Genomic DNA, 24,922 nt, shown 5'->3' with positions numbered 1-24,922 from the left:
ACTTGTCCCTGCAGGTTTTCAGATTTACGGGGTTATAGCTGAGTGCAGGCAACTTTAGTGTCTAAATGACATGTACAGATGTTCATAGCTTTGGCCTAAATGACTGAAGGTGTTTAATTACTGAAACATTTATTTTTGAGGGTGTTTCATTTTTTCCTGCTGGTGTCCTGCATGTGCTAGCAGACTGATTTTTAGAGACCTAACCAAACTGCTGAAGCGGAGGCCTAATTCCTCTGTGTGGGGATGCCTTCCTTAAAAGGCCTCATGGTGCCAGTGGAGGGGGGGGGTGGTGAGATCAGGATGCAGACAGAGACACCCGTGCTTGGTTCTCCAGGGATCTAGGGTGTGTGACTCAGAGAGCAGCAGTTAGATTGGGCTTATCTCCACAGAAAGCCTGTTAGCCTATAAGCCAGTTAGCCTGTTAGCTGACTAGTCTATTAGCCCATTAGCTCATTAGCCTGTTAATCTATTAGGCCATTTCCCGTTAGCATGTTAGCCTGTTAACCCATTAACCTGTTAGCCTGCCAAAAACAGGACACATGACAGTAGTCTGAAAAAAGACCCCTGATTTGCTCCATTCTTTCAGACACACAGCTATCAGTGAAGGCAGGGCACTGTTTACACCTGGCTAACATTTTGACAGCTGCCCGCCCTCCAGATTCTTCCAGCAGCTCTTGCTGGCCACCCCTGCTGTGGAGGAGTGAGATTTGGACAGTCAGGGATTGGTTGTGGGGTTGTGGCCCAGCTGGGTGTGGGAAGTCACATGTGCAGGTGAGGACCATACGCTAGGGCCATTTGCACTTCCTTCTGGAAAGAGGGCAAGATGAGACGAGCAGAGAGTCCTAAAAGGAGGGGCGGTGGCAGGTCCCGGGGAGACTGGCTTCCGTTTGCCTGTGTCTGGCTGGAGCAGCACCCCGAGGCTGCTGTCTGACTGGCTTCCTAATGAGACACGTCAGCCGGCACTTTGGCCTGCAAGCGCGCTGAGATCATCCCTCGTCTATGGCACACTGGCCTTAAGCACAGACTTGGTGGTACGCACAGCACCTTTCGCTCTCCCCTTTCTTCGGCTGACCCGGCAGTTGTACTGGTTCTGCCCTTAAGCACAGACTTGGTGGTACGCACAGCACCTTTCACTCTCCCCTTTCTTCGGCTGACCCGGCAGTTGTACTGGTTCTGCCCTTAAGCATAGACTTGATGGTACCCACGGCACCTTTCACTCTCCCCTGCTTTGGCTGACCCGGCAGTTGTACTGGTTCTGCCCTTAAGCACAGACTTGGTGGTACGCACAGCACCTTTCACTCTCCCCTTTCTTCGGCTGACCCGGCAGTTGTACTGGTTCTGCCCTTAAGCATAGACTTGATGGTACGCACAGCACCTTTCACTCTCCCCTGCTTCGGCTGACCTAGCAGTTGTACTGGTTCTGCCCTTAAGCACAGACTTGGTGGTACGCACAGCACCTTTCACTCTCCCCTTTCTTCGGCTGACCCGGCAGTTGTACTGGTTCTGCCCTTAAGCATAGACTTGATGGTACGCACAGCACCTTTCACTCTCCCCTGCTTCGGCTGACCTAGCAGTTGTACTGGTTCTGCCCTTAAGCACAGACTTGGTGGTACGCACAGCACCTTTCACTCTCCCCTTTCTTCGGCTGACCTGGCAGTTGTACTGATTCTGCCCTTAAGCATAGACTTGATGGTCCGCACAGCACCTTTCACTCTCCCCTGCTTTGGCTGACCCGGCAGTTGTACTGGTTCTGCCCTTAAGCACAGACTTGGTGGTCCGCACAGCACCTTTCACTCCCCCCTGTTTCGGCTGACCTGGCAGTTGTACTGGTTCTGCCCAAGGTGCCCTGGATGCCCTGAGCTGGCCCAGAGGTGCCCCTCCCTGCACGAAGCCCTGGGAGGGGGCAAGGGTTTTCTGGCCACTTCTTACTGTACATGGGCGCTGGCATTTACCGTGCAGTGAAGGGTGGGAGCCACTTTCCTGTGGAACAGACTCTACACTTTGCTCATTGAGCTCTGAGCCAAACCATGTGTGTGACCCCCCCCCCCCCACAATCAGTTGTTTCTCTGTCTTTCATCTGTCTCCTCATTCCCCGCATTATCTCACTCTGTTTTTCTGCTCTAGTCTCACTCTGTCATGTAAATGCTCTGTCTCATCAAGGAGGAAAGACGTGATGTCATGGAGGTATGCTAGTCTGCATTCCCCCCCACTACCGAAATGCCTGGGGGGTGGGGGGGGAAGGTGAGCAGACAGCGAGTCACTCTGGGAACTTGACGTGTGTTAGTCTTCGGGTAGTGACTGACTGACTGACTGACTGAATGTCTGTCTGTCTGTCTGTCTGTCTGTCTGTCTGTCTGTCTGTCTGTCTGACTGAGCGAGCACCATCTCACCAGCCATATCCTTTCTGTGTTCATCGCAGATTTTGCAGGAAACACCTCTGGTGCCATGAACAAGCACCACTGAGCATGTCCAGTCACATGTTTTGTTCCTTGAGTGTGTGGGGCTTTGAACATGACGACCATTAAGGTATCCCCTATAAGCCCAGGATTACTGTGACAAGTCCCCTGTCAGGGGGCCACCTTGTGGGCCTGCGGGAGGTCAGCCTATTAGGAAGGTTTAAAGGCAGCAGCCCTCCCGTGTTGTTTTCACTGATGTTAGATGTTAGCTCCTCATCTGTCTCCATCCCCCTGCCGGGCGGGATAACTGCAGCCGCCTGCTGCACGTCTTTCAGCGGCCTGGAGTTAAATATGGAAGGGGGTCTTTTTGTACCCCACTCTCCTCCTCTTTCTCCCCCTAATGACAACAACATGGATCCAAATAAGGAGATTTCGCTGGAAGCTGAAACAGAGGCCAGCCCAGGCCTGCTCTGAAAAAGGCTTTAAGGGTGTGGCTGGGAGGGGTCTGCAGGGGAAAAAGTCCAGCCGAGGGTCCCCTGGCCGAGGGTCCCCTGGTCGTGCCCCGACACCTACAGCGCTGCTCTCTCGTTACTCACTCCTCTGCCACTCCTCCTCTCCATCCCGACCCCTGTCTGCTGCAGACTCTCTCTCCCACACGCAGGAAGCTTCTCTGTGCAGTATCCTGCCCAGACTGCCACCATGGAGGCCATCAAGAAGAAGATGCAGATGCTGAAGCTGGACAAGGAGAATGCCATCGATCGTGCCGAGCAGGCGGAGTCCGACAAAAAAGCAGCTGAGGACAAGTGTAAGCAGGTGAGCTGGAGGGCTGGGTACCGCGATTATCTGCACACTGCGCTAATGCTGCAAACGAGCAGGATACACTGCACTAACACTGCAAACGAAGCAGGACACATTAAGCTAACACTGCAAACATGCAGTACACACTGCGTTAATACTGCAAACATGCAGGACACCCTCCGCTAACACTACAGATAAGCAGGACACCCTGCATTAACACTGCAAATGAGCAGTGTTTCACTAACACTGTAACAATATAAATCTATGGAATGAGAGTACAGTACAGAAAGAGAACAGAATTGTAACACTGTAATAGTGTAAATGTAAGGAAAAGGCACAATATTATAACACTGTAACAGTGTAGGGGCGGCATGGTGGTGCAGTGGTTAGCACTGTTGCCTCACACCTCTGGGACCCAGGTTCAAGTCTCCGCCTGGGTCACATGTGTGTGGAGTTTGCATGTTCTCCCCATGTCATCGTGGGGTTTCCTCCGGGTACTCCGGTTTCCTCCCACAGTCCAAAAACATGCCGAGGCTAATTGGAGTTGCTAAATTGCCTGTAGGTGTGCATGTGTGAGTGCATGGTGTGTGAGTGCGCCCTGCGATGGGCTGGCCCCTCATCCTGGGTTGTTCCCTGCCTCGTGCCCATTGCTTCCGGGATAGGCTCTGGATGACAGTTTATCGAACTCAGACCAGTTTCAGTGCCAAAATGTATGGTATCCTAAATCAGTGTGCAGATTGGCTGTGCTGTCTGCTGTGCTTGTTGCCACACCCCTCTGTGGCTGTTCCTCACTGTGTCCCTGACAAATATCAGCACCACAGGGTTTCTTCCTGTCTCTCCCAGACAGCAGCAGTATTTAGGAGCTCAAGGGGGGGCCGGGCGCCCTCCAGACACACGTCTCTACAAACATGATTCAGAGGGTAACGGAGCAACGGCACAGAAGTGCACCAGGAATAAAATGTAGAGGTCAACACCTGCCACTCCGAGCCTCCTGGGGGCAGCACTCAAATCCAGGCACATGCCAGAGGTGAAGAGAGACCGGTCCAGCCCACTCCAAGCCCAACTATGGAGAGGGATCAGTGGTTACTGATCTGCCTACAGGGATTAACCATGCATCTCTGTATAAACAGCATAAAGAAACCTGTGCGGTTTGGCAGGATGTTGCCTGAACACACATGAAAATGCAGGCTGGCGGGAGGCAGGTCATGCACTCAGGTCGTCTCACAGGGAATGTAAACAAAGCATATAGAGCCAAATCAGATGGCGCCCAGAATTCTCTGCTCACATGGGGTCAATGTGCATGTTGATGTCCTTCCACAGTGGGGTGTGGAATGTGTGTGTGTGGGGGGCAAGTTTGGAAATGTGGAGAAGAGGCTGAAGGGGACCTGAGGGCGGGTGGGGGTGGGGTTCAGATTGTCTGTGACATGGGACTTGAGTGATGTGGGGCTTAATGATGATTATCCATGATCGGCCATTTTGGCTCGTTAGGGCAGCTGCATGTCCAGGAGCTCACTAGTGCTGACTAAAAATACGCTGAGTCCTCAGTTGGTCGACCCTAGAGAAAAGAAGCAGAACAAACAACCTCATGTACTAGAACGGGCGCAGTCTGGGCCAAAACCGCATTGGGCCAGGCGGACTCTGAACCAGACATGCATATGATCAACACTGACTGTATACCACACCCTATTCTCCAGTATTTACATGAAGAGTGAACTTCATTGTACCCCAAAGTTTGAAATATGCAATTGTGTTTAGCTACAGTTGTTCCTCCCATTGGTTATCTGGAGAAGTCCTACAACCAATGAGGTTAAAGTCCCTCCCACTGTTCATTTTGAAAAGCGTGCGTTATAACCAATCAGTAGATAGGCTCTTAATGGTTGCTTGTCAAGTCCTCAAATTCAGGTCTACGTGATCATGTCTACAGATGGCGTCAAACATGCTCACATCAGAGTGGGATTTGGAGTGTGAGATGAACTTCCTCTGGGTCTGTTTCTCTGTTAACAGCTCATAATAGGCTGGAGATGTTTAGAGATTTTTATCATTTACAGGGACAAACACTTAAACCTTCACGGCTCTTCATGTTGGACTCCTAACCACATCTGTCCTGCATGCCCCCCCCCCTTTATTGGCATCTCTCCAAACCTGAGGGGGGAGTGAAGTACAGACCACCAGCCCGTCACACTAGGTTTCCATGGAAACCATGGCAGACAAAACTGGCCTTGGTCCTTAGAAAGTACGTACTGATTTAAAGACCGACTCCAGTTACCTGCACATGAATTTCTCTCAAATATTCACAAAATGCTTTGGACCTGTTCTGTAGCCCAGAAGACGCCTGGTTCAGTAGGAGACAGAGTAACCAGTCAGTGTTTAATCCCAGGACGGCTCTTCTAATGGTGTCAGGCCAGTAACAGGCATAAATCCTCAGTAGCCTGACAGACAACTTTGGGTTGAAGGCTACAACCTCCCATCTGCTGAAGTGGTTGATGACTTGGTGACCCAGTTGTCACTGTTCTGCTTCTCATCTCACAGCTGGAGGAGGAGCTACTGGGCTTGCAGAAGAAACTGAAGGCCACAGAGGATGAGCTGGACAAGTTCTCCGAGGCCCTAAAGGACGCCCAGGAGAAGCTGGAGCTGTCTGAGAAGAAGGCTGCAGATGTGAGTTGGGAAACCCCATTACAACCACACCACCTCTCCAGAACAATAGCCCAGTTACTCAGTTTCACACAATAAAGACTCACTGCTCAGGAAATCTGCGCTGGTAGGCTGTCAGTGATACTTCTACAGTTCACCATGAATGAATGAAATCTTCAGGTGGTAAAAAAAAAAAAAACATTCTACGTGATTTGTGGTTATCGTTTAACTGCTTTCATCTTTTATACAGGGTAATTTGCGTAATCTTAGGTCATTTGCTTCAAATATTTAGCGGGAGGCATCCGAAGATTGAACAACATTCTGCGAATTTTTTATCCACGCCAACGCATTCCAGATGACACAATTCCCTCCGCGTAACATCCATCATGATGGGAATCCCCCCGGCGGTCTCCGCTCGGGGGTATGCGCGCGTCCCGTCCCCCGATTCCGGGTTGAAAGCTGCGGTTCCTGAGGAACGTGAGGAATGTGCCTGGAGCTCACGGCAGATCGGCTCTCCGTCCCAGGGGATCGACTCCTCAAACCTTTCCGCTGGGCGCACCGCACAGCAACATTCCTGTGGTCTGCACATTGAATTTAACACGTTTCCGCATACTGCTTCTGAAAGCCGGGGTACCTAGTGCTTAGTTTAAAGGTTTGCCGTCAGCCTGCATTGATGCTTTGGGAAAAACCTAAGAGGGTTCCTATTAGACTTGACCCCAGTGTGCACACAGCATGGGACGGATATAAAAGCGACGTGGAGATTTTTAATCTTGCGAATATCGAAAATAGCTAGCCTTTTCGTTGGCCTCCATAAAATAAACCTTAATACAGACAAGCCAATTCCTGCGAGGTGTTTATCCCGGATAAAGGGATCTGAAACGGTAGACGCTGTGTGTACAGAAGCATTTCAGAGTCACCGAACTGGAAAACTCGGACCTCCCTGAAAGGCGCTATACACTTATCACGGAAGAGCTATGCCTATCCACGGACATTTTGTATTATGGCCGGTAGTGCCGTGCTCCAAAAACATCCGTCAATCGTTATATAAACCCATATATTTTACTGAGGGGAGGTTCAACTGTGATGGTACCGAACATAAAACACAGTGCATCGTTAAGATGTGTCGCCATCCTGTCACGGCAGCGGCAGGACACTCACTAACGTGGCGTGTTTTCCCTGGGTTCGGCGGCATAGGGGTCTGTTGTCAGTGTCACCCCCAGGGAGGAATCACTTTGGGGACAACGTGAATAGGAGAAGCCATTGAGAAAGCATCGGTTCAGTCATAGCCCCAGGGCACAACCTGGGAAGAACCGGGTGCCGGATGGGTCTCCATCATACAACTAACTATTGTAGTTTCAAAAGCCGGGGCAGTAATATCGCGAAGACTTGCTTTGCAGAGTCATACACATTTCTGCCTACTCCACAGTATTCCGAAGCGAAGCAGATCGCGGAGACACGTCCCCACCCCCTCCTGAAATCGTGAGCTCATCTGAAGCATGCTCCTCTTCGGAATTGGGGCGGGTTACCGTGGCTTTCTTCGGAAACCCTGCCTTTTCACCCCGCACCCCTCCCAGCTGGGACGCTTTGCCTTGATATTACATTCCAAGCAGCAAATGAATAGTCTAGCTGGCCATTTTACTCTTTCATTCAGATGCAAGGCTGAGCCTGTGTTTAAACTCACTTAGTATTGGACTAACTATTTATAATAATTAACTGTTGCGCATTCCTCGGATTATTTGAAACCAATTTGCACAGTTTCCAAAGTTTTTCTTCTAACTGTAAATAGTATTTAAGATTTCGCGTTTTGCGTATTTTTTTCCAGCCTAAACTTTATTTTAAGGCCGTAAGTAGTTGTACTTATACGACAATGGCAGGTTTGAATTCCCTGGACGCCGTGAAAAGAAAAATCCAGACGCTGCAGCAGCAAGCAGATGAAGCGGAGGACCAGGCGCAAATGTTACAGCGGGAGCTGGACGCTGAACGGGAACTGCGTGAGAAAGTGAGGAGGAAACATGGCTTTCGTGTATAAGCTAGAAACACCGATGTTTTCTGCCTTCTTCTCGGGTCGTTTTCTAGAAGCCCTGCATGGTTTAATGTATTTGAAATGGGGTCACTTGGGTCTATTGATTCGTTTCTACTAACGGCGCGCAAGGCGTTGGTCCGTCCGGCTAAAAAGTGGAGAAAATGTGGGATAGTTAAAAGTGGCCTGAATTCGCTGCTCCTGGCGAGTAGCCTTTCGGGCGCTGTGTCACCTATAAGATGTGTAACACCTTTTTCTCCTAACGCACTGAATTGGGTCTCAGAAAACAATCCCAATTGTGCTTAATTCATAAGACTTTACGTACTTTATCATGAACAACGGTTCGTACTATTTCATAGTCACTCGTTTTAACGGGTACTCTCGCACGATCCCGTTATTTGACGATCTTAATAAATAACCCGACGTGGTAATAAACCAGCGCGGACTTTCATATGACAGTTCGTGTAATTTTAAAGTTAATCAGACAAAGAACCGCTATTCTTGGTGGATTTTATGGTTGAATGGACAGTTAAGAGATGAATGTTAGGTGCTCTGGCCAGAGGTAAGGTGATGCAATTTCACTGTTATTACAAGGCCAGCGCCAAGGTGGCTGGGGTAATGGGGTTTCGAGTTTCATGTGATAAACCATGACTTAACTAGATGTCGTTCAATGTAAATATATTGAATGCTGTGTGGATCCTGTCTCCTTTATCCATAATCCACAGGGCGGACATTTCAGACGTAAACTCACTAACCCCCCGACAGTTCAGACTGGCTTACCGGTGCCAGGAGTGAGCATTTCGATCATTCAGCAGTTTCTGTAATTAATAGCCTGCAGGAAAAGTCATCCTTCAGATGTTTATTGGGAGAGGAGACTGACTAATTGTTTGGTAATGACGTGGAGATTAAATTAGAGGGCTGCGTGTAAGGCACTGAGCCAGGTGTGAGGACCTCTGCAGGCTTAATGAATCAGTGTTTGCTTGCACAAAGGCAGGATGTAGGAGCCCAAAATGCTAGTCTTACTTTGTTTCTGGTGGACTGGTTAGTACATATTCTGTACACTCCTCTAAACAGGCAAACGTTAAACACAATGTTGTTTACTTATAATGTGGGAATTCTGATTACTGGTGGGGGGCAGAGAGGATTGAGTTATCAGAAACTACAGGAGGAAGGGAGGGGTACCCAGGGGGACCCGTGGGACACTCCTTGGCAGTCTCGACCGGCTACCTTCAGTGGTACCTCTGGTCCATTTTCATTCAGGAGAAACCCGTGAATCATTAAAGATGGTGGGAAAGATAAATGTCTGTGACCAAGAGAAGATGTTGCAGCTGTGTTTAAATTAAGTATTATGACTTGATGACAGTGGCAAATGGAATTTTTAATGGAAATTTCTTTTTGGGGAGTTAGGGTTAGATTTTTTTCTGAGGAATTACAGTCGGTTATTTCTTATAATACAGGAAGTTCCTTATGACATGTCAGCCCTGCAGGGTGTTTAAAAGCACAGAAAATTCACAATGAACCTGTGGTCTCTCCTACGGCCCATGTTTCCACAGCTGGGCGGTCGTAGGCTCCACACAGCCCCAGTAGAAAGTGGTGGAGCTGGTCCAGCATGGAGAACTTCAGGTCATTTTAGAAATGTATTGTGCTGGTCCGGGTTTGTAGTCTGTTCCATCACATTAGATATGGATTTTTGTTTTGGTTTGTGGTCTGGGTCATTATATTAGATATGGATTATGGTGGTCTGGTCCATCACATAAGATATGGATTGTATTAGTATGGTTTTGTGGTTTGGTCCATTGTATTAGATATTGATTGCGGTGGTCTGGGTTTATGGTATGGGTCATCATATTAGATGTGGATTATGGTGGTCTGGGTTTGTGGTCTGGTCCACCACTTTAGATATGGATTGCGGTGATCTGGGTTTGTGGTCTGGTTCATCACTTTAGATATGGATTGTGGTGGTCTGGGTTTGTGGTCTGGTCCACCACTTTAGATATGGATTGTAGTGATCTGGGTTTGTGGTCTGGTTCATCACTTTAGATATGGATTGTGGTGGTCTGGATTTGTGGTCTGGTCCATCATTTTAGATATGGATTGGGGTGGTGTGGGTTTGTTGTGTGGTCCATCACATTAGATTTGGAATGTGGTGGTCTGGGTTTGTGGTCTGATCCATCATATTACATGTAGATTGTGGTTGTCTGGGTTTGTGGTCCATTGCATTAAACATGAAGTATTGTGGACCCAATCTGGTTTCTCATGCTGTCCTATAGACATGATCAGTGGGGTTTGACTCAGGGGAGTTACTATCCTGTAGTGGGAATAACCACATTTCAAGTATGAGTCTTCTCCTCAAGCCTCTCTGCCCCGCATGTGTACATGGCACAGGTTTTGGACCCACACCTAGAGCACTCACAGCAGAGAGGTCACACAGTGGCAGAAGTTTCTCAGCTGAGAGAACCAGTTCATTCGTTAAAAACTAATAAGCGGCAGGCGAAAGAGCTGGCAAGAGATCCTGAGAAAAACAGTGGATTGTGGTGGTGCTGGGTCCTGTTTTTTCTGAGGATTCTCGGAGCGATAGGACCAGGCCTCAGCTGAGGCCCTGGCGTGTGTGCAGAGGCCAGGCCCAGCACTGGCCTGCGTTCTGCTCCTCTTTGATAAACGCGGTGGGGCCGGGCAGACCCCAGTATGCCGCGTGAATGATGGAGAGCGTGTGAGGAGCACTGACAGGCCCGTGTCTCCCCAACTCACAGATGGTTCCACTTAGCTTTCTGCCTGATCACTATTACATCTCCCACAAACCTCCTCGGCAGCCCGTTTTACCATATAAGGCCGAAAGCAGCAGAATGCAGCCATTCGGGAAGGAGGAGTGGCAATGGGTGGGTCCCCTCCAAAATGGGGGGGGGGGGGGCGGTGAGGGGAAGCACTTGCGTGGGATGAGGTCCTGTTAATTTTCCTGTGCTGTTTTTCCATACATGTTTTAATGGTGTGTCTTCCTTATCTCACTTTGAAAAGCACTTTGATTTTTTTACTGAGTTACCATCTGACATATAGCTGTTGAGAGCAGCCCCCCCCACTCTCGGTGCAGCGTAGCTGAGGTTATCTGAGAGACTCGAGCTCCCCCCTGGCAGGAAGATGTCCCAAACATCCCAAGTTATCTGTGGCCTCAGGAAATGGCCCTGTGACGCCAGCCTTCCGGAGCATTCTAGAAGCCCGTTTGGATTGCTCTGCAGTTCCTGCCATTCAGGGAGACATCCTGCAGGCTGCCAGTATGGCGAGTGGCCTACATAGGTGTTTGTTTCAGGGCCTGGTCTGTGGATGGGACTATAGGCCTTCTCAGAACCGCTGGCTTTCCTTTGTTTGCTTGTCTTTGAATGAAAACTTTTGCTGCTTGCTGGAGAATGTCAGTGAGAAAAGGGGTTTGGGTCAGTGTTACCAGTTAGGTGTCTGTCAGCACTGGAAACAGTGGAAACAGAATCAGCTGCTGATTCCCTGGCAGTGAGACACACTGGGACATGTTTAAGGGAGCAGGTGACTCCATTCGAGTTTGAATTAGACTCAGCACCCCATTCAGATTATAAACCAACTGATACCAGATTAGCAGTAGGGACTAGTTAGTAATCCCATCTCCTTTTGGATTGTTCATATTTTCAGAGTCAGATTAACAAAAGTTTAGGGGCCATACTTTTAGAACGTACGCACATTTTACTGATTTTTTGGACCCCCCTCCCCCCCCCGTATGCACACATACGCTGGTAGTTTCAAGCCATAATGGCGCTTGAAAATTTGAAAGTACATGAAAACTCCTGAACATTCGCTAAAAAAACTCTTTACTCCGTGCGGAGGGCAATATTGAACTAAATGTCAAATACATAAGACGCCGTATTTCACCATTTGATCGCAGCTTTAGAACTCAAGTCGGAAGTCTGAACTGTAAATTAGGCTATGTACTGAAATTAAGAGATTACTACCTATATACATATTCATGTACTGAATCCAAAGAAGGTTTTTGGTCGGCCGACATTTCAGTGCACTGTGACCTTCAAAAATGGCTTTATGCAATAACGATCGCGAGAATGGTTAAATTCCCGCCTTTGCAAGGTTGGAACATGTACATAAATTATGATAATGTATAGGTGGTACGCAGTTTACGATGCAGTTTGCAGTCGTACGGCCGGCTGTTGATTGGGAGATGAACTAAAGACGTTTTGAGTTGTATGCACGTACGGAATGCAATCCAGCAGGTCAGGTATCGTGAACGAAACACTTAATTTTGAAATTTCTCAAGTTGATTCACCCCCCAACTCCAGCATACGCACACGTACGCAAAATTTGGTCAAATTTTTAGGCCCCCCTCCCCCCTTCCATGTGTACGTACTAAAAGTATGGCCCCTTACTGTATGGGAGCATATAGATCAGATCTGAGATGGTTTCAATGTGTAAAGTTTTTACCAGCATGTGATAAACCCCTGACAGTTATTAGAAATCATAGCCCAGGGGGCCAAAAGGGAGGGAGCAGTCAGGATGATTCTAGTGTCCCCTGTAATGGGGGCCCTAAAATATTTGGAACATAATGGATTGGTCTGGGTTGGGGGCCCAATATGATATGCTTTCATGGAGCACAAAGTCTCTAGTAGCGTCTCTGCCATAATCCTAAGAACACAAGCAGACACCACATTGGTGGTTGAAGTTAGGGTCTGTGACCTCCCTCTCCATCTCACTGACCGCTGACCCCTTGACCCCCACAGGCCGAGGGAGATGTGGCAGCTTTGAACCGCAGAATCCAGCTGGTGGAAGAGGAGCTAGACCGCGCCCAGGAGAGGCTGGCCACCGCTCTGCAGAAGCTGGAAGAGGCGGAGAAGGCGGCCGACGAGAGCGAGAGGTAGGTCCAGGGTCCTTGGGTTGCAGCGTGTAGGGGATTCCCAGGCCCCTGACTGCTTTATGTCTGGGCAGGGGGATGAAGGTGATCGAGAACCGGGCGATGAAGGATGAGGAGAAGATGGAGCTCCAGGAGATGCAGCTGAAGGAGGCCAAGCACATCGCCGAGGAGGCCGATCGCAAGTACGAGGAGGTGAGGTGACCGCAAAAACACAGCCTCCGCGACCACGCCCATGTGTGGGTGCCCCCCCTCCCCACTCATCTGGTCGGGTGTCCCGCAGGTGGCACGTAAACTGGTGATCCTGGAGGGGGAGCTGGAGAGAGCTGAGGAGAGGGCTGAAATCTCCGAGCTGTGAGTGTCTGTCGTCCTCAGCCTGTCATGGCTTACATACCATCCTCTTAAAACCAAATGGGAATTGGCAGGGGGCGTGTCGGGGGTTTTGGAGGGGCGGGGCTTATGAATGAAGCTGCTTCTCTGAGAAATCCACTTATCCCTGGGTCACACTGATATTTATGTTGTGGAAGCTCTTCACAAGCTCTTTGTCAGGGTGCCAAGGCCTGGAGCCTAGGGCTGGGGGGAGTAGACTAAATATTTAAGAGCGGTTCCTTCATTCATAAAACGGATTCAGTGAAGAGTTCGGCTCTTTAAGTGCAGATTTCAAGTGGAAGGGCTTTGCTGGGGATGCCACAGACAAGCTAGCTAATATCCCCAAATGAGGAGTGCTCTCTTCTCCTCACAGGAAGTGTAGCGATCTGGAGGAGGAGCTGAAGAATGTCACCAACAACCTGAAGTCCCTTGAGGCCCAGTCAGAGAAGGTGAGTCCTCCCATATCCAGTCAGAGTTGGGCCTTACTGGGCTCGACCGGCTAGTAGGCTCTCCTGCTGGAAGTTGTTGAGACGCTGAGATGTCCCAGCTGGCTGCAAGGCCAGGAGCAGTGTTTCGGTCGTCCTGCTGATGGGATGAGTTACCTTCTTCTCCCACGTCCACAGTACTCAGAAAAAGAGGACAAATATGAAGAGGAGATTAAGCTGCTCAACGACAAGCTGAAGGAGGTGAGAGGTGGTGGGAGGCAGGGTCCCGACGAGCGCGTGCGTGAGTCTGCAAGTGCGTGAGGAGGCGGGCTGTCACCATGGTGACCACAGCGCCTCACTCTGACTGCCCACAGGCTGAAACCCGGGCGGAGTTCGCTGAGAGGACGGTGGCCAAACTGGAAAAGACAATCGATGACCTGGAGGGTATGAATATGGCTCGCTTGCCCCTCGTTGACATTTTAATGCTCCTTTGGGTGCCTCTCTGCCTGTTTCCTGTCCTCTCCTCCCTTTCCTCTCTGATCCTCTTCTGTCTTTCTCTCCTCGCTCCTGTCTGCTGGCCTCCCACCTGCAGATGAGCTTTATACCCAGAAGCTGAAGTACAAAGCTATCAGTGAGGAGCTGGATCACGCCCTGAATGACATGAGCTCCCTCTAGGATTCGCTCTGCTACTAGCCCTGCCTTTCCTCTGCCTCTCCTGTCTCTCTGGGAATTTCTTTGTAAACACAACGCCTTAATAAAGTTCTCTCTGTCCAACAAAGACTTTCTGTCTTCTTTCTTCCTGTACTTCTCTTTCTGACACCCTACTAGCCGGTTGTACATTATCTTGTGCTGATATGCTGCTGTTTCTTCCGGCCCTGAGCCGATAAGAACTTCACTGCTCCAATCATTTTGCAGTGCAGCACTGGGGTAACAGTGTTCCTCATCTGGCCTCATGCATGTGCAGATTCCAGAGGTGGACATTTCAGGTCCACAAAGTAAAAATCCAGGCCAATAATTTGCTTCAGCCAACCAGTTCAGTACTCTTTGATTGTGGCTCTTTATATTCAAATGGTTGGTTGAAACAAAATCTTGGTCTGGATTTTGAGTTTCTTGATGTGAAATGTCTACCTCTGACAAATTTCAAATGTCCCTCACAGCAACAGGTTGGCTGTAACCTCCAGCTCTCTCTCCGCAGAGAAACTGTCCAGTGCCAAGGAAGAGAATCTGGGAATGCATCAGGTGCTGGATCAGACACTGCAGGAGCTAAACAGCTTGTAAACATGGAAAAGGTGGAAATGAGCAGGAAAGCAGGGCAGCTGGCAGTATTCCGCGCCGGTCCTGCCCAACGTTCTGCCCCACTACCCCACGTTCTGGGCTGGAGGACAGAGACGGCGTCCATTTTCTATTCTGTACTTTCTTGTTTGTTTATTTTTCCGTCGGTGCCGCTTTGTCTTTCGTCTGTGTGAAATGTAGAAAACATCCCTCCCGCGTCGCACGCTCTCGCGGTGTTACATGACTGGGCCCAGAGTGAGGGAACAAATCAGCCTGGAGCACTGCAGCACCGGGAATTATGGGTATTCTGTCTGTTTTTTTTACCGTTGGACGTGCTGCTGAACCCACAGGGGAAAACAGAACGCAGTTTGATGGGTATTAGACGTATATAGTAGTCAGAATCAAATATAAATGAAATTTATGTAGATTATGAGTGAAAGCATGGTTTTATACTTGGTAACGTATCCGAGAACCCTACTGTCCAGCTCTCTACTTCTTTCTTACATGTTCCCATCAGTCGTATTACGTTTGGTACACGGGCATGTCTGGGGTGGGACGTCTCACTCCAGCGCTGCTGCGTTCTTTCGGGGGCAGACACTGAAATCCTGAGCAACCCTGCAAAACATCCAAAGTCAAAACAAAGTCCAGCCCAAATACCCAAGCATCACCTTGACCACTCCTGTCCTCAGAAGGAAAGACTGGGATTTAGCAAACGTGTCTGCCTGGATTGTGTTGTGTCACGTCACAGTCAGGCTGCCTTACATTCCAATATCACATACCGAGCAGCTCACTGCGGCCTTTCTGTAACTGTGTTCAACTTTACCTGTCCAACTCTGAGTTCTAATAAATTTTTACAAAAAAACCCTTCATGTCTTTGCTGCCTTTATCATTTCAGGTGAGGTTTAAGCTCGTGGGGTTGTAAGCTGTTGTACTCTGTCATTATTTATGTTTAGTGTTGACACTGGTTTACTTAAAAAGATAAAATAGCACTAAATTAAATTTAATTAATCGCCAAAAGAACAAAGCTTCATTTGTCTAAAGCATGTTGAATGCGTCTCATTGCGGACAGAATATCTCCTAATTTCCAAACTAAAAAGTTAAGAAACGTGAGTTTTGTATTAACGTTGGGAAATGCAGAGCTTTGAAACCTGGGTGGCGTTTGACCCCTAGTGGGCAATTTGCAGTAGTACACTTAGTTATCAAGCCTTCGTTTCCGAATGTTTCAAACGTTTTGCCCTGCAAATCTAAATATAATATTTTTAACTTAATCTTTATTTGATGTATTTTACTAATTTCATATTAGTTCATCAAAATGTCACACGGTTATTAACACGTTAGTTTACATTGTTCCTCTTCTCAGTTCCGCAAAGTAACGCCATCCTGCTATGTTTTCACCCTTATAGGTCTACGTTTATTAATGAATACATAACATAATGTAACATATATCCGCTTTCTGGAAGTAATCAAAATGAAACGCATCTTTTTTCAAATTCAGTAGCACTTTCTGTATCGGTGTTTTAACCGCCCGTATAACGGTATAACGTTCTCTAGTATGACAATTACATTCAGCCATGAAAAAAATACAATAAAAATATTTCTTGTGTGAAAACAAATTTCGGAGCCAACACTTCAAACAAGTGCACCATCATGAATTCGTTATTCGGACACGAGTTTTCGGGTCGACTCGCGGGCGTAGAGTAAAGTGAAACATATGCGGACAAGGGGAGGGGTTAGTTATGATTGATGTCTTACTTGACCAATAATGTTGTAACACTTTCAGTCAAGTTATCAAACCTCGAATTGATCGATGTATGCTTTTCAAATAACAATGTAAAACAGGGACATTAGGGCGGGTCTAGAGTGTGACTGATTACCCTGGTATCCAATGACAGTGAACAGGACCCTCCCACGTAACTAGGCGTATGCTGGCCAGGGCCGGGCGGGATTTCCGCAATAGCAAGTAATATGGCGAAGACCTACGATTACTTGTTTAAACTGCTGCTGATCGGGGATTCGGGCGTTGGGAAGACCTGCGTGCTCTTCAGGTTCTCGGAGGATGCCTTTAACTCGACATTCATCTCCACTATAGGTAGGTTTCCGCCCGTAGCCCCGGGGCACCAGCCGTGACAGGCCAGCTGTCCGGGCTAACCTGCGATGTGCTGCCGGCGTATGGACGGCGCGGCTCCCCGCCTGCTCGGGCTTACCCTAAGCCTCTTAACGGTTGCCTGGCTCTGCTTCCAGCAGCGGGGCTCGGCGGGGGGGATCGCCAAGTACCGAGGGAGTGTCTCGGTTCTGAAGGGCAGCCGGGGAAGCCGGAGAGGGGAACGGGATGGGACGGATTGAGACAGACAGGAGGGGAATGGAGGGGCCTGGAGTGGCGGCGGGAGAGTAAGGGGCGGTACAGCGCTGCTGGGCTGGGCTGGGCTGGGCTGGGCTGGGGTGGGCAAGGGTGGGGTCGGGTCGGGTCGGGTGGGGTGGGATGGGGTGTCAGGCACTGGATCGTGGAACAAGACGGGACGGGACCAGAACGGGACAGACTCCTTCTAACTCTCACTTGTCCTGAGCCGCTGTAGTATCGTTAACATTTAATTCGGCAAAAAACTTCCAGACTGTGAGAGTAGGCAGATCGCTTAATGAGGGTGTCTGTGAGATTTTTAACAAGCTGTTTTAATGGCCGCTGTGTGTGGCCAGAAGGACAGTGATCGTGAAAGCACCTAGGCATGCGTCATCTTTCATCCACAAGCATAACAAATGTGGGATTTTAACACCTCAACTTCCTTCAGGTCCCGTCCTGTGCTGCTGATCTTCTCTAATTTTCTCATGCAGGCATCGACTTTAAGATCAGAACCATTGAGCTGGATGGAAAAAAGATCAAGTTACAGATATGGTAAGTCACATGATACTGTGGAGTTTGAGCCAGACCCCGCCCCTCAGAAAATGCACCTCTGAGCAGTTTCACTGCCTTGCAGGGACACAGCTGGTCAGGAGCGCTTCCGGACCATCACAACGGCGTACTACAGAGGAGCCATGGTATCTCGGCCTACAAAAATGCCCCCACCCACCTCCACCTGTGATTCAGCCCCTTTTCGCAAACCATACTGATTCTTGATGTGGAACCAGGCTTCTGTGAGTAAGAGCAGTTGAATCTCATAATTCCTCATTTCAGGGTATAATGCTGGTGTACGACATCACCAATGAGAAATCGTTTGACAACATCAAGAACTGGATAAGGAACATAGAAGAGGTAAGAAGCTATTAATAGAAGGCTTTAAGGTAGGAGCTCAGCTCAGGCATAGCCCCGGTTTAACTTGCTGCCTCTCGTCCCAGCATGCCTCAGCCGATGTGGAGAAGATGGTCTTGGGAAACAAGTGTGACGTCAATGACAAGCGTCAAGTCTCCAAAGATCAGGGGGAGAAGGTGAGAGCCGCCTCCCCCTCCAGAGGAAATGCAGAGTCATTAGCATATTAGCATTTGCCACTGACACTGGTCCGCTGTTCAGGTCTGACCAATCTGTCCCTCTTAATCATCTCAGCTGGCGTTGGAGTACGGCATCAAGTTCATGGAGACCAGCGCCAAGGCCAACATCAATGTGGAGAATGTGAGTTCGCGGCACCTGATCTGGTTCCCCGCGGGGTGAAAATGCACAATCATGGGGGATGTGACGTTCCAGATGTTTGGAGATGTTCAGAGAGAGGAGAGCTCCTTCTCCTTGGGGTATGTGCATGGATAATCCTGCATTAGTTTAATGATGGAACTCGCATGGGGCAGACAAATATGAGGGATGTAGGCTACCATGAGGAAGAGCAGATGTTTTGGTCAAGGTTGGTCCGTCAGTGACAGTCGATTTAAGGCACATGCTGTTTCTCCATGATCCTGTCAAACATAGCATGACTCATCCTGTGACATCCCTTGCTAATATATGGAGTACTGCTCTGTCTCACCAGGCCTGAATACAGGAAATGCTATGCTGTGAGTAGAAGAATGGGATTCTAGGAAGTGCTGTTATTTACCTGCAGACCGTGTAACATGGCATCCTGTACTCCTCCTTATGTCTCTGTCTAGGCATTCCTCACTCTGGCCAGAGACATCAAGCTGAAAATGGACAAGAAGCTGGTAAGATGGCTTCCTCCTCTGACTTTCTATTTTGTTTGCTTTTGAGAAGCTCGAGTTGCAGAAGGGGAACTGCAGCTCCGCCACGTGTGGGCTGGCCAGAGGCGGCAGGGCCATGTGCCTGCAGGAAAGGGACAAACTGAACTGGGGGGGGGGGTTACGGGCCATTTTGACGGAAATATGGAATGCTGATCATGGGATTTGAACTTGGGACCTTCTGATCAGACGTTGGGTTCTGCCCCGGTTCTGACTGGGTCGTGTTGCTCTCCGCCAGCAGGGCAATAATCCGGAGGGGAGCAGTCAGGGCATGAAAATCACCGGTGAGCAGCAGAAGAAACCCAGCCTGTTTCGCTGTGTACTGCTGTGACCCCCCCCCGCCCCCCGTCACCTCCCACCCCTAACCGGCGTGGGTGGAGGAGGTGCTGGGACTCTCAGGCTCTTACCTCCTGAACCTCCATCCACGTCTCCTGTGGTAACAGAGCTTCTGCCTTTTTTGTGTTGAGTACTGGGTATTCAGCAGGACAGGACCATCTTGGAACCCATAGCTGGTGTCTGCGGTCTCGGTCTTCCAACCCCCCCCCCCCCCCCCCCCCCAATCTTCACCCTCCCCTCCATGCTGTACTCTAGCTTCAGCTTGGATGTGAAGGTGCCAAAGTTTCCCATGTTTTCACCCAGGACTCGCACCCCCACCTGCCTTATTCCTGTACCTCAAAGGTATCACCCCCCCAGCATCAGGAATACTGATGCTGTGCCGTTTTGTGTCCTATTTGACGTAACCTTGTTCTGAAAGCTTCATTCCTTAAAGGAGATGATTTTATTACAGAATGTCACGACGACAGCTCTCATGTTTAATCCCTCTCTTTTGGGCGACCCATTCCCCACCCTTCCACGGCATTGTTCCATCGGACGGGCAGACACATCCTCTCCTGTCAGATCCCGCTTTCCTGTCCTCTTCTGCCCCGAATTGAAGCTTCCGGGATCAGATTCCCTTGAGTAAGCGAGGGTGATCTGTGGTGGATTTCCCTGCCGCAGCTTCCCCTTTCGCAATCGCTGTCGTGAGGCACGCCGTGTGAGTGTGGGGCACTGCCCTTTAAAGCCAGGACCCCCCTCCTGCCCCCTGGTACATGACCCTGTTACCGTGGCCTTTCACGTCATAAGTCAACCGACATTCCAGATTCTACCTCAGAGTAGCTGTCTGCTCAGCACACAAAGGTCTGATCCTTTAACCGAACCCCCTGCTCGCGGCTGTTTCAGGACAGCGCACCTTATGACATTTTGACCGTCTGCGTCTGCCACAGTACACTGCCTCGCGCTAGCTCGTATTCTTAGAAAGCCGCGTCCTCATTTTAAACTGGTCTCCGATATCGCGGATGGGGGGACGTCCTTCGATTTTTGTGTATCCTGATCCAGTTTTTGAATGAAAGAATTCAACAGGGCATTGGCTGAAATGAGAAGCCCAGACGTGTGAAATGTAAAGATCATTTCAGAAGTATATTCTGCAAATTGGGCTGTCAGTTCTTACTCTGCTTCTAGGGGGCCGGCCAGTAATGCTGCTGGGGTCAAAGTGACCCTCTTGGTTACAGCAAGGTCGCATTTTCTCTAGGTGAGTGATTTTAGACACTCGATTAGCCCTCTGTTTAATAAACAGGTGTATCAGTGGTGGGTGCATCCATGTTATATGTCCTGTTTATTTGCAAGAGATTCGGCAGATTGCTTAATGAGGGCGTCTCAGATTTTTGATGAGCTGTTTTACTGCTCGCCTTGTGCGGTTCTTTGGCCTGAAGCGGAGTAGCGTCATGGTTGTTACCGGCTCCGCCTCTCAATCTGACCCCGATTTGACCCCTTGCTTTTTTGGAACTATGCATCCTTATATTAGAGGTCTGCACATTTTTGTACATGTATAAATAAACAGGTCGACTCAGAGTGTTTTGTTGAAAGAGAGGATTACATATCATGTCAGCATTCCCATGCTGTGGCTGACCTTATTCCGAGATTTTTCACTGCCACTCATAAGGTTTCCCGTCGAACATTCCCACCTACGGATCGGTAGGAGATGCACGCCGACCTCCATCTTGGTTTCCCTTTGTTCATATTCACGCCCCAGCACATTTCAAGCTGAATGTCGGGCTTCGGTGTTGCTGAGTCATTGCTAAAGATCTCCATCTGCTGTGAGGAGCCTTTACTGTGGTGATGCTGTGATGGATGGTGGTGCAGGTCACCTCCTCTGGATGTCTGGGCTCTTCTGACTAGACTCAACCCCGGCTTCTGTGCCCTTTGGTCTTCCTAGGGATGCTCTATTCACTCTATAAATACTCCGACACTCTGCCTACTATGTTCTTCCTCAATTACCCCTCCTCCATTCATATCGCTTGGCGCAATCTGATTTTCTCGATACTGAGTTCCGGAGGCCGAATCTGCCTCGTTTCGAAATAAATTGTACATAATGTCTGCCAGTGAAATGGAAAATATGACCAGTTGTTGTACTGTACCTTGTAGAATTGTATTGTAATGCTCTACGGCTGTGTAGATGCAAACTTTTGACGATTTATTAAACTCTTTTAAAGCAGCTATTTGGTAGTACTGCGATTTCTAAATACCGTAGTTGTGGTATTTTTTATTACTGTTGCTGTTAGAATGACTGAGTGCAACACTGATTATTCATCTGACTTTTAATAGTCTTCTGGATTTCTTTAGAGTCTTGGCAGTTATAGTAACCCCTGTAATATGATGGGGATAAACATTCCTCTGAAGAATGAGCTCCTCAGCGGTAACATCGATATCGCTGTCACCCGGGATCAGGCGTCAGAGTACTTTCAGTAATTCTGAAGGATCTGAAACATCAATCATGGACAGGCTTCCAGGCACTGAAGACCCAGCAGAAATGCCTTCCTTAATGGTCCTGTGGCAACATCTCATCTTTTCCCCATCCTGATCCTCCTGCTGTGTCCCTCAGATCCGGATATGGAACGTGCTGTGAGGCAGAAAGCAAAACCAAAACACTCAGGTGTGGGGCTCTTCCAGCTAGGATGTAATTGCCATAGTTAACAATGTTGAAGGTGACGGAAGTTCAGGTGAGTGAGGTGCTGCACCTGAGGAAGTCGGGGGCACGGACGATCATGTGCTGGAAGTCCTCCAGCGAGAGGCGCCCGTCGTTGTCCAGGTCGGCCTCGTCGATCACCTTCTCGCACACCATGCTCACCTCATCCTCGGTCAGCTCGTTGCGAGTCAGCTTGTTCAGCGTCTTCTCCAGGTCTGACTTGCAGATGTAGTCGTCGTCGTTGAAGTCTGAGCAGCGGGACGGATATCTCAGGTGGGAGAAAGGTATGGGGGAACCCCCTCCCCACCAGCAGATGTCCCATTCCTAAAATGTCACCTGAAGCTACCTGACCCCGTCTCTGCAGTGCCAGGAGAACTTCCACCCAGGCCTAACCCTGTCCCGTTTGACTGAGCCCAAAGAGTGCCAGTACGCCGGCCCCCTCTTCATTTAATGTCCATGAATAATTCATGTATTCCGTCCTGACCCATGCCCGTGGCCATATGCTGTAAAATAAGCAGAGCTGTCAGCGTCTTTTAATCAGGGGGGGGGGGGCTCCGGCTCTGCGACACCCTACCATCTTTATCCATCAATTATTCTTGGGGCCTGTCCCACTCAACTTAGTCAAACTTAACCGGCTCTAACCGGCTCAACCTGGGGTAGCTCATCACAACCAATCATGGCAGCTGTTAGTTGTCAGGTGGTAAATATCGGCCAGTTTGGTTGCTCTGATTGGGATGAGCCTATGAGTGAAGTTAAGGACCCACAGCCTCAGCTCGACACTGACCGTAGATCTTAAAGGCATAGTAGGCCTTGAGGTCGCGTGGGGCCATTTCGCTCAGCGCAGAGAACATGTCCAGGAAGTCGTCCAAGGTCATGTTGCCCTCGCCATCCTCCGAGAAAACTTGGGCTATCCTCTGCCGGAATGGGTTGTCCTGCAACATGGAGGGAGAGGCCATTTTGGAGTAAAGTCAATTTAATTTTAAATTCTAAATAAAGAGACCTATCTGTGTTTTTTTTTTTTTTTAATTATGCATTTTTAAATCCTGAATTATTTTTGGTTCTGCTGGTAGAAGGCAACTCTGTGATGCAGGCTCCTTCCAGGCTCTGAGTTTCTAAGACTGCATGACCCAAGAACAAAGGGAAGCAGGAGACACTGTCAATAACCAAAAACCAGCCAGGTAGAGGGCAGAAGCGACTTTCTAATGCCAGCGGTGACTCAATTTATTCAACAGCGACTCATGAATCAGAGGATGACCTCAAGTGACCTTCAAAAGGAATGGGAAAGATTAAGTGCAGGTGCGGAGTGCACTGCTGTACACTGTGGCGTGTAACAGGCTCCTAGAAGCTGGACTGAAGACCCATAAAGACATTTATAAATAAGCAGGGAAAGGCCCAGCTGGAGTTTTTATTTTAATTATTTATTTATAAAAAGTGTTGATCTTACAAATATAACCAGAAATTGAGTTAAGCTGAAAATTTTGCTGCGGTCTCAATTTTTTTTCCAAGACTGCATATAGCAGGCTAGTGCCAGCCCTCACTGACCACAGTGCTTCACATGCATCATAAAATCACAGCATGATATCAAGGCATAAGACCAACATAAAACACAGATACACAATCTGCTCTGTGATATGTTTACATTTAAGTTTCCTCAAACGAGCATGAAATGGGGGGGGTGGCAAGAGGTCTGAGCCCGCGCTGTGCTGGATGGAGGGTAACAGAGCCGGGTGAGGATCCGATGAGGCGTGAACCCGCAAAGGGTCCTCTCTATTAGTAAGCCATGAATGATTAAGTAGCAGTGGCACGACGCAGAGCTGGCAGCCCTACCTTCAGCTCCGGCATGCTTCCAATCAGCTCGTACGGCAGCTTCACATCTGGCTTGCCGGTGTAGTCCAGGGGGACCAGCTGGGGTGCCAGGTTGTGGTAACGGTAGAACAGCCTAGAAAAGCATCCAATCGCTGTTAAAGGAGATTCTGACCAGGTGGTTATGTGCCAGAATTCAACATATGATCTGTCTCATTTTCCTCCAGGCAATCGGTTATTGATGAACTTTCAATCACAAAAGGTTTATTCACGTTGCTAAAGCATCACCTTGCAGCCTTCCTGTGATGTTTTTTTTTTGCCGGTCAAGTCCACCAGGCTTTTAAAAAACACAATAAAGCATGAAAAATGACGTAGAGGCGCCCCAAGTTGGGGGGCATAACCCTTGACGATCTGGGTTACTGAGAAGATCAAATGCTTGTCATCGTAAATGGATGCAGAATCTTACCGTAAAATTTCCTTCCTGGTGAAAAACGTACAGTCCTACAAAGACATACACATGAGCAATAGTTAGAACAGACATGTTTCGTTTTATTTTTGACGGTTTTGCTTTCTGCAGAAGTAGGGAGATCCATGTGATGTATTGGTTCAAGGTGACCCTGGTCATCCTGAGTACAAACACTGAGCTCAAAACTATCATAGCACAGGCAATTAAAAACTAACGGTGACCATTTGTCTGAGGAACTTGCAATATAGATAATAATCCAAAAACTGGTCCTGTAGGAGAAATCATAAAAAGTTCTATAAGTTACCGATGCACGGTTTTTACAGCTGCAAAGTTCCCCCTACAGACTGTCGGCTCCCACTGATGTATACCTACGTTTAAACCAACCTCATCGCTTTTGTGGTTTTTCTTTAAGGGTTTTCTTGCGGATAGAGTGCCCTGCCTCCCTCCTCGCTTTCCCCGTGGTGGGAGAGGGGCGACGCAGGCTGTAGTGCGCACACAAGCTACGGAGTCTTGCTGGCAGAGTGACCTACCTGATAAGCGTCTAGCTGCTGGGGGGTGAAGATGGTCTGTTTGTTCCCCATGCCTTCGCCATCACCAGCTTCGGTACCGAGTGATGGAAACCTGGGATAATTCAGATATGAAACGGTGCTGGGACAAAGGGCTGGGACGTGCACGGGGGGGCGGGGGGAGGATCGGGTGTCGGTCGGCAGTGGGGCCTTTAG

General features: G+C 49.0%; 3 protein-coding genes across 7 annotated transcripts; 2 read left to right on the top strand and 1 right to left on the bottom strand.

The window, feature by feature from the left end:
- Nucleotides 1-2,975: 2,975 nt before the first annotated feature.
- LOC125716997 (tropomyosin alpha-4 chain) lies at nt 2,976-15,648 on the top strand. Of its 4 annotated transcripts, none has more exons than XM_048989896.1 (9): nt 2,976-3,209; nt 5,724-5,849; nt 12,591-12,724; nt 12,796-12,913; nt 13,002-13,072; nt 13,461-13,536; nt 13,711-13,773; nt 13,887-13,956; nt 14,105-14,290. In XM_048989896.1, the coding sequence occupies exons 1-9, from the start codon at nt 3,096-3,098 to the stop codon at nt 14,185-14,187; spliced, it is 855 nt and encodes a 284-aa protein (XP_048845853.1). In that variant the 5' UTR covers nt 2,976-3,095; the 3' UTR covers nt 14,188-14,290. The 4 variants fall into 4 exon arrangements, with proteins under 4 accessions (XP_048845853.1, XP_048845851.1, XP_048845854.1 ...); XM_048989894.1 differs by lacking the exon at nt 14,105-14,290 and adding an exon at nt 14,708-15,648 and having other exon boundaries at nt 2,999-3,209; XM_048989897.1 differs by lacking the exons at nt 2,976-3,209; nt 5,724-5,849 and adding an exon at nt 7,356-7,824.
- Nucleotides 15,649-16,420: 772 nt separating this feature from the next.
- On the top strand, nt 16,421-19,482 carry LOC125716999 (ras-related protein Rab-8A-like). 2 transcript variants are annotated; one of them, XM_048989901.1, is made up of 9 exons: nt 16,421-16,513; nt 16,677-16,873; nt 17,611-17,671; nt 17,754-17,814; nt 17,951-18,028; nt 18,112-18,201; nt 18,317-18,382; nt 18,847-18,897; nt 19,172-19,482. In XM_048989901.1, exons 2-9 carry the CDS (start codon nt 16,750-16,752, stop codon nt 19,259-19,261), a joined length of 621 nt encoding a protein of 206 aa, XP_048845858.1. In that variant the 5' UTR covers nt 16,421-16,513; nt 16,677-16,749; the 3' UTR covers nt 19,262-19,482. The 2 variants fall into 2 exon arrangements, with proteins under 2 accessions (XP_048845858.1, XP_048845857.1); XM_048989900.1 differs by lacking the exon at nt 16,421-16,513 and having other exon boundaries at nt 19,169-19,482.
- A 2,118-nt stretch (nt 19,483-21,600) lies between these two features.
- On the bottom strand, nt 21,601-24,816 carry cib3 (calcium and integrin binding family member 3). Its single transcript, XM_048989903.1, has 6 exons — nt 24,731-24,816; nt 24,201-24,235; nt 23,759-23,870; nt 22,716-22,863; nt 21,984-22,179; nt 21,601-21,865 (listed from the first exon to the last, which is right to left on the bottom strand). Exons 1-6 carry the CDS (start codon nt 24,779-24,781, stop codon nt 21,844-21,846), a joined length of 564 nt encoding a protein of 187 aa, XP_048845860.1. The 5' UTR covers nt 24,782-24,816; the 3' UTR covers nt 21,601-21,843.
- Nucleotides 24,817-24,922: the final 106 nt, after the last annotated feature.

This window comes from Brienomyrus brachyistius, chromosome 21 (genome assembly GCF_023856365.1).
Source record: "Brienomyrus brachyistius isolate T26 chromosome 21, BBRACH_0.4, whole genome shotgun sequence".
Classification (NCBI taxonomy): Eukaryota; Metazoa; Chordata; class Actinopteri; order Osteoglossiformes; family Mormyridae; genus Brienomyrus; species Brienomyrus brachyistius.
This window is presented reverse-complemented; position numbering and strand designations above follow the sequence as displayed.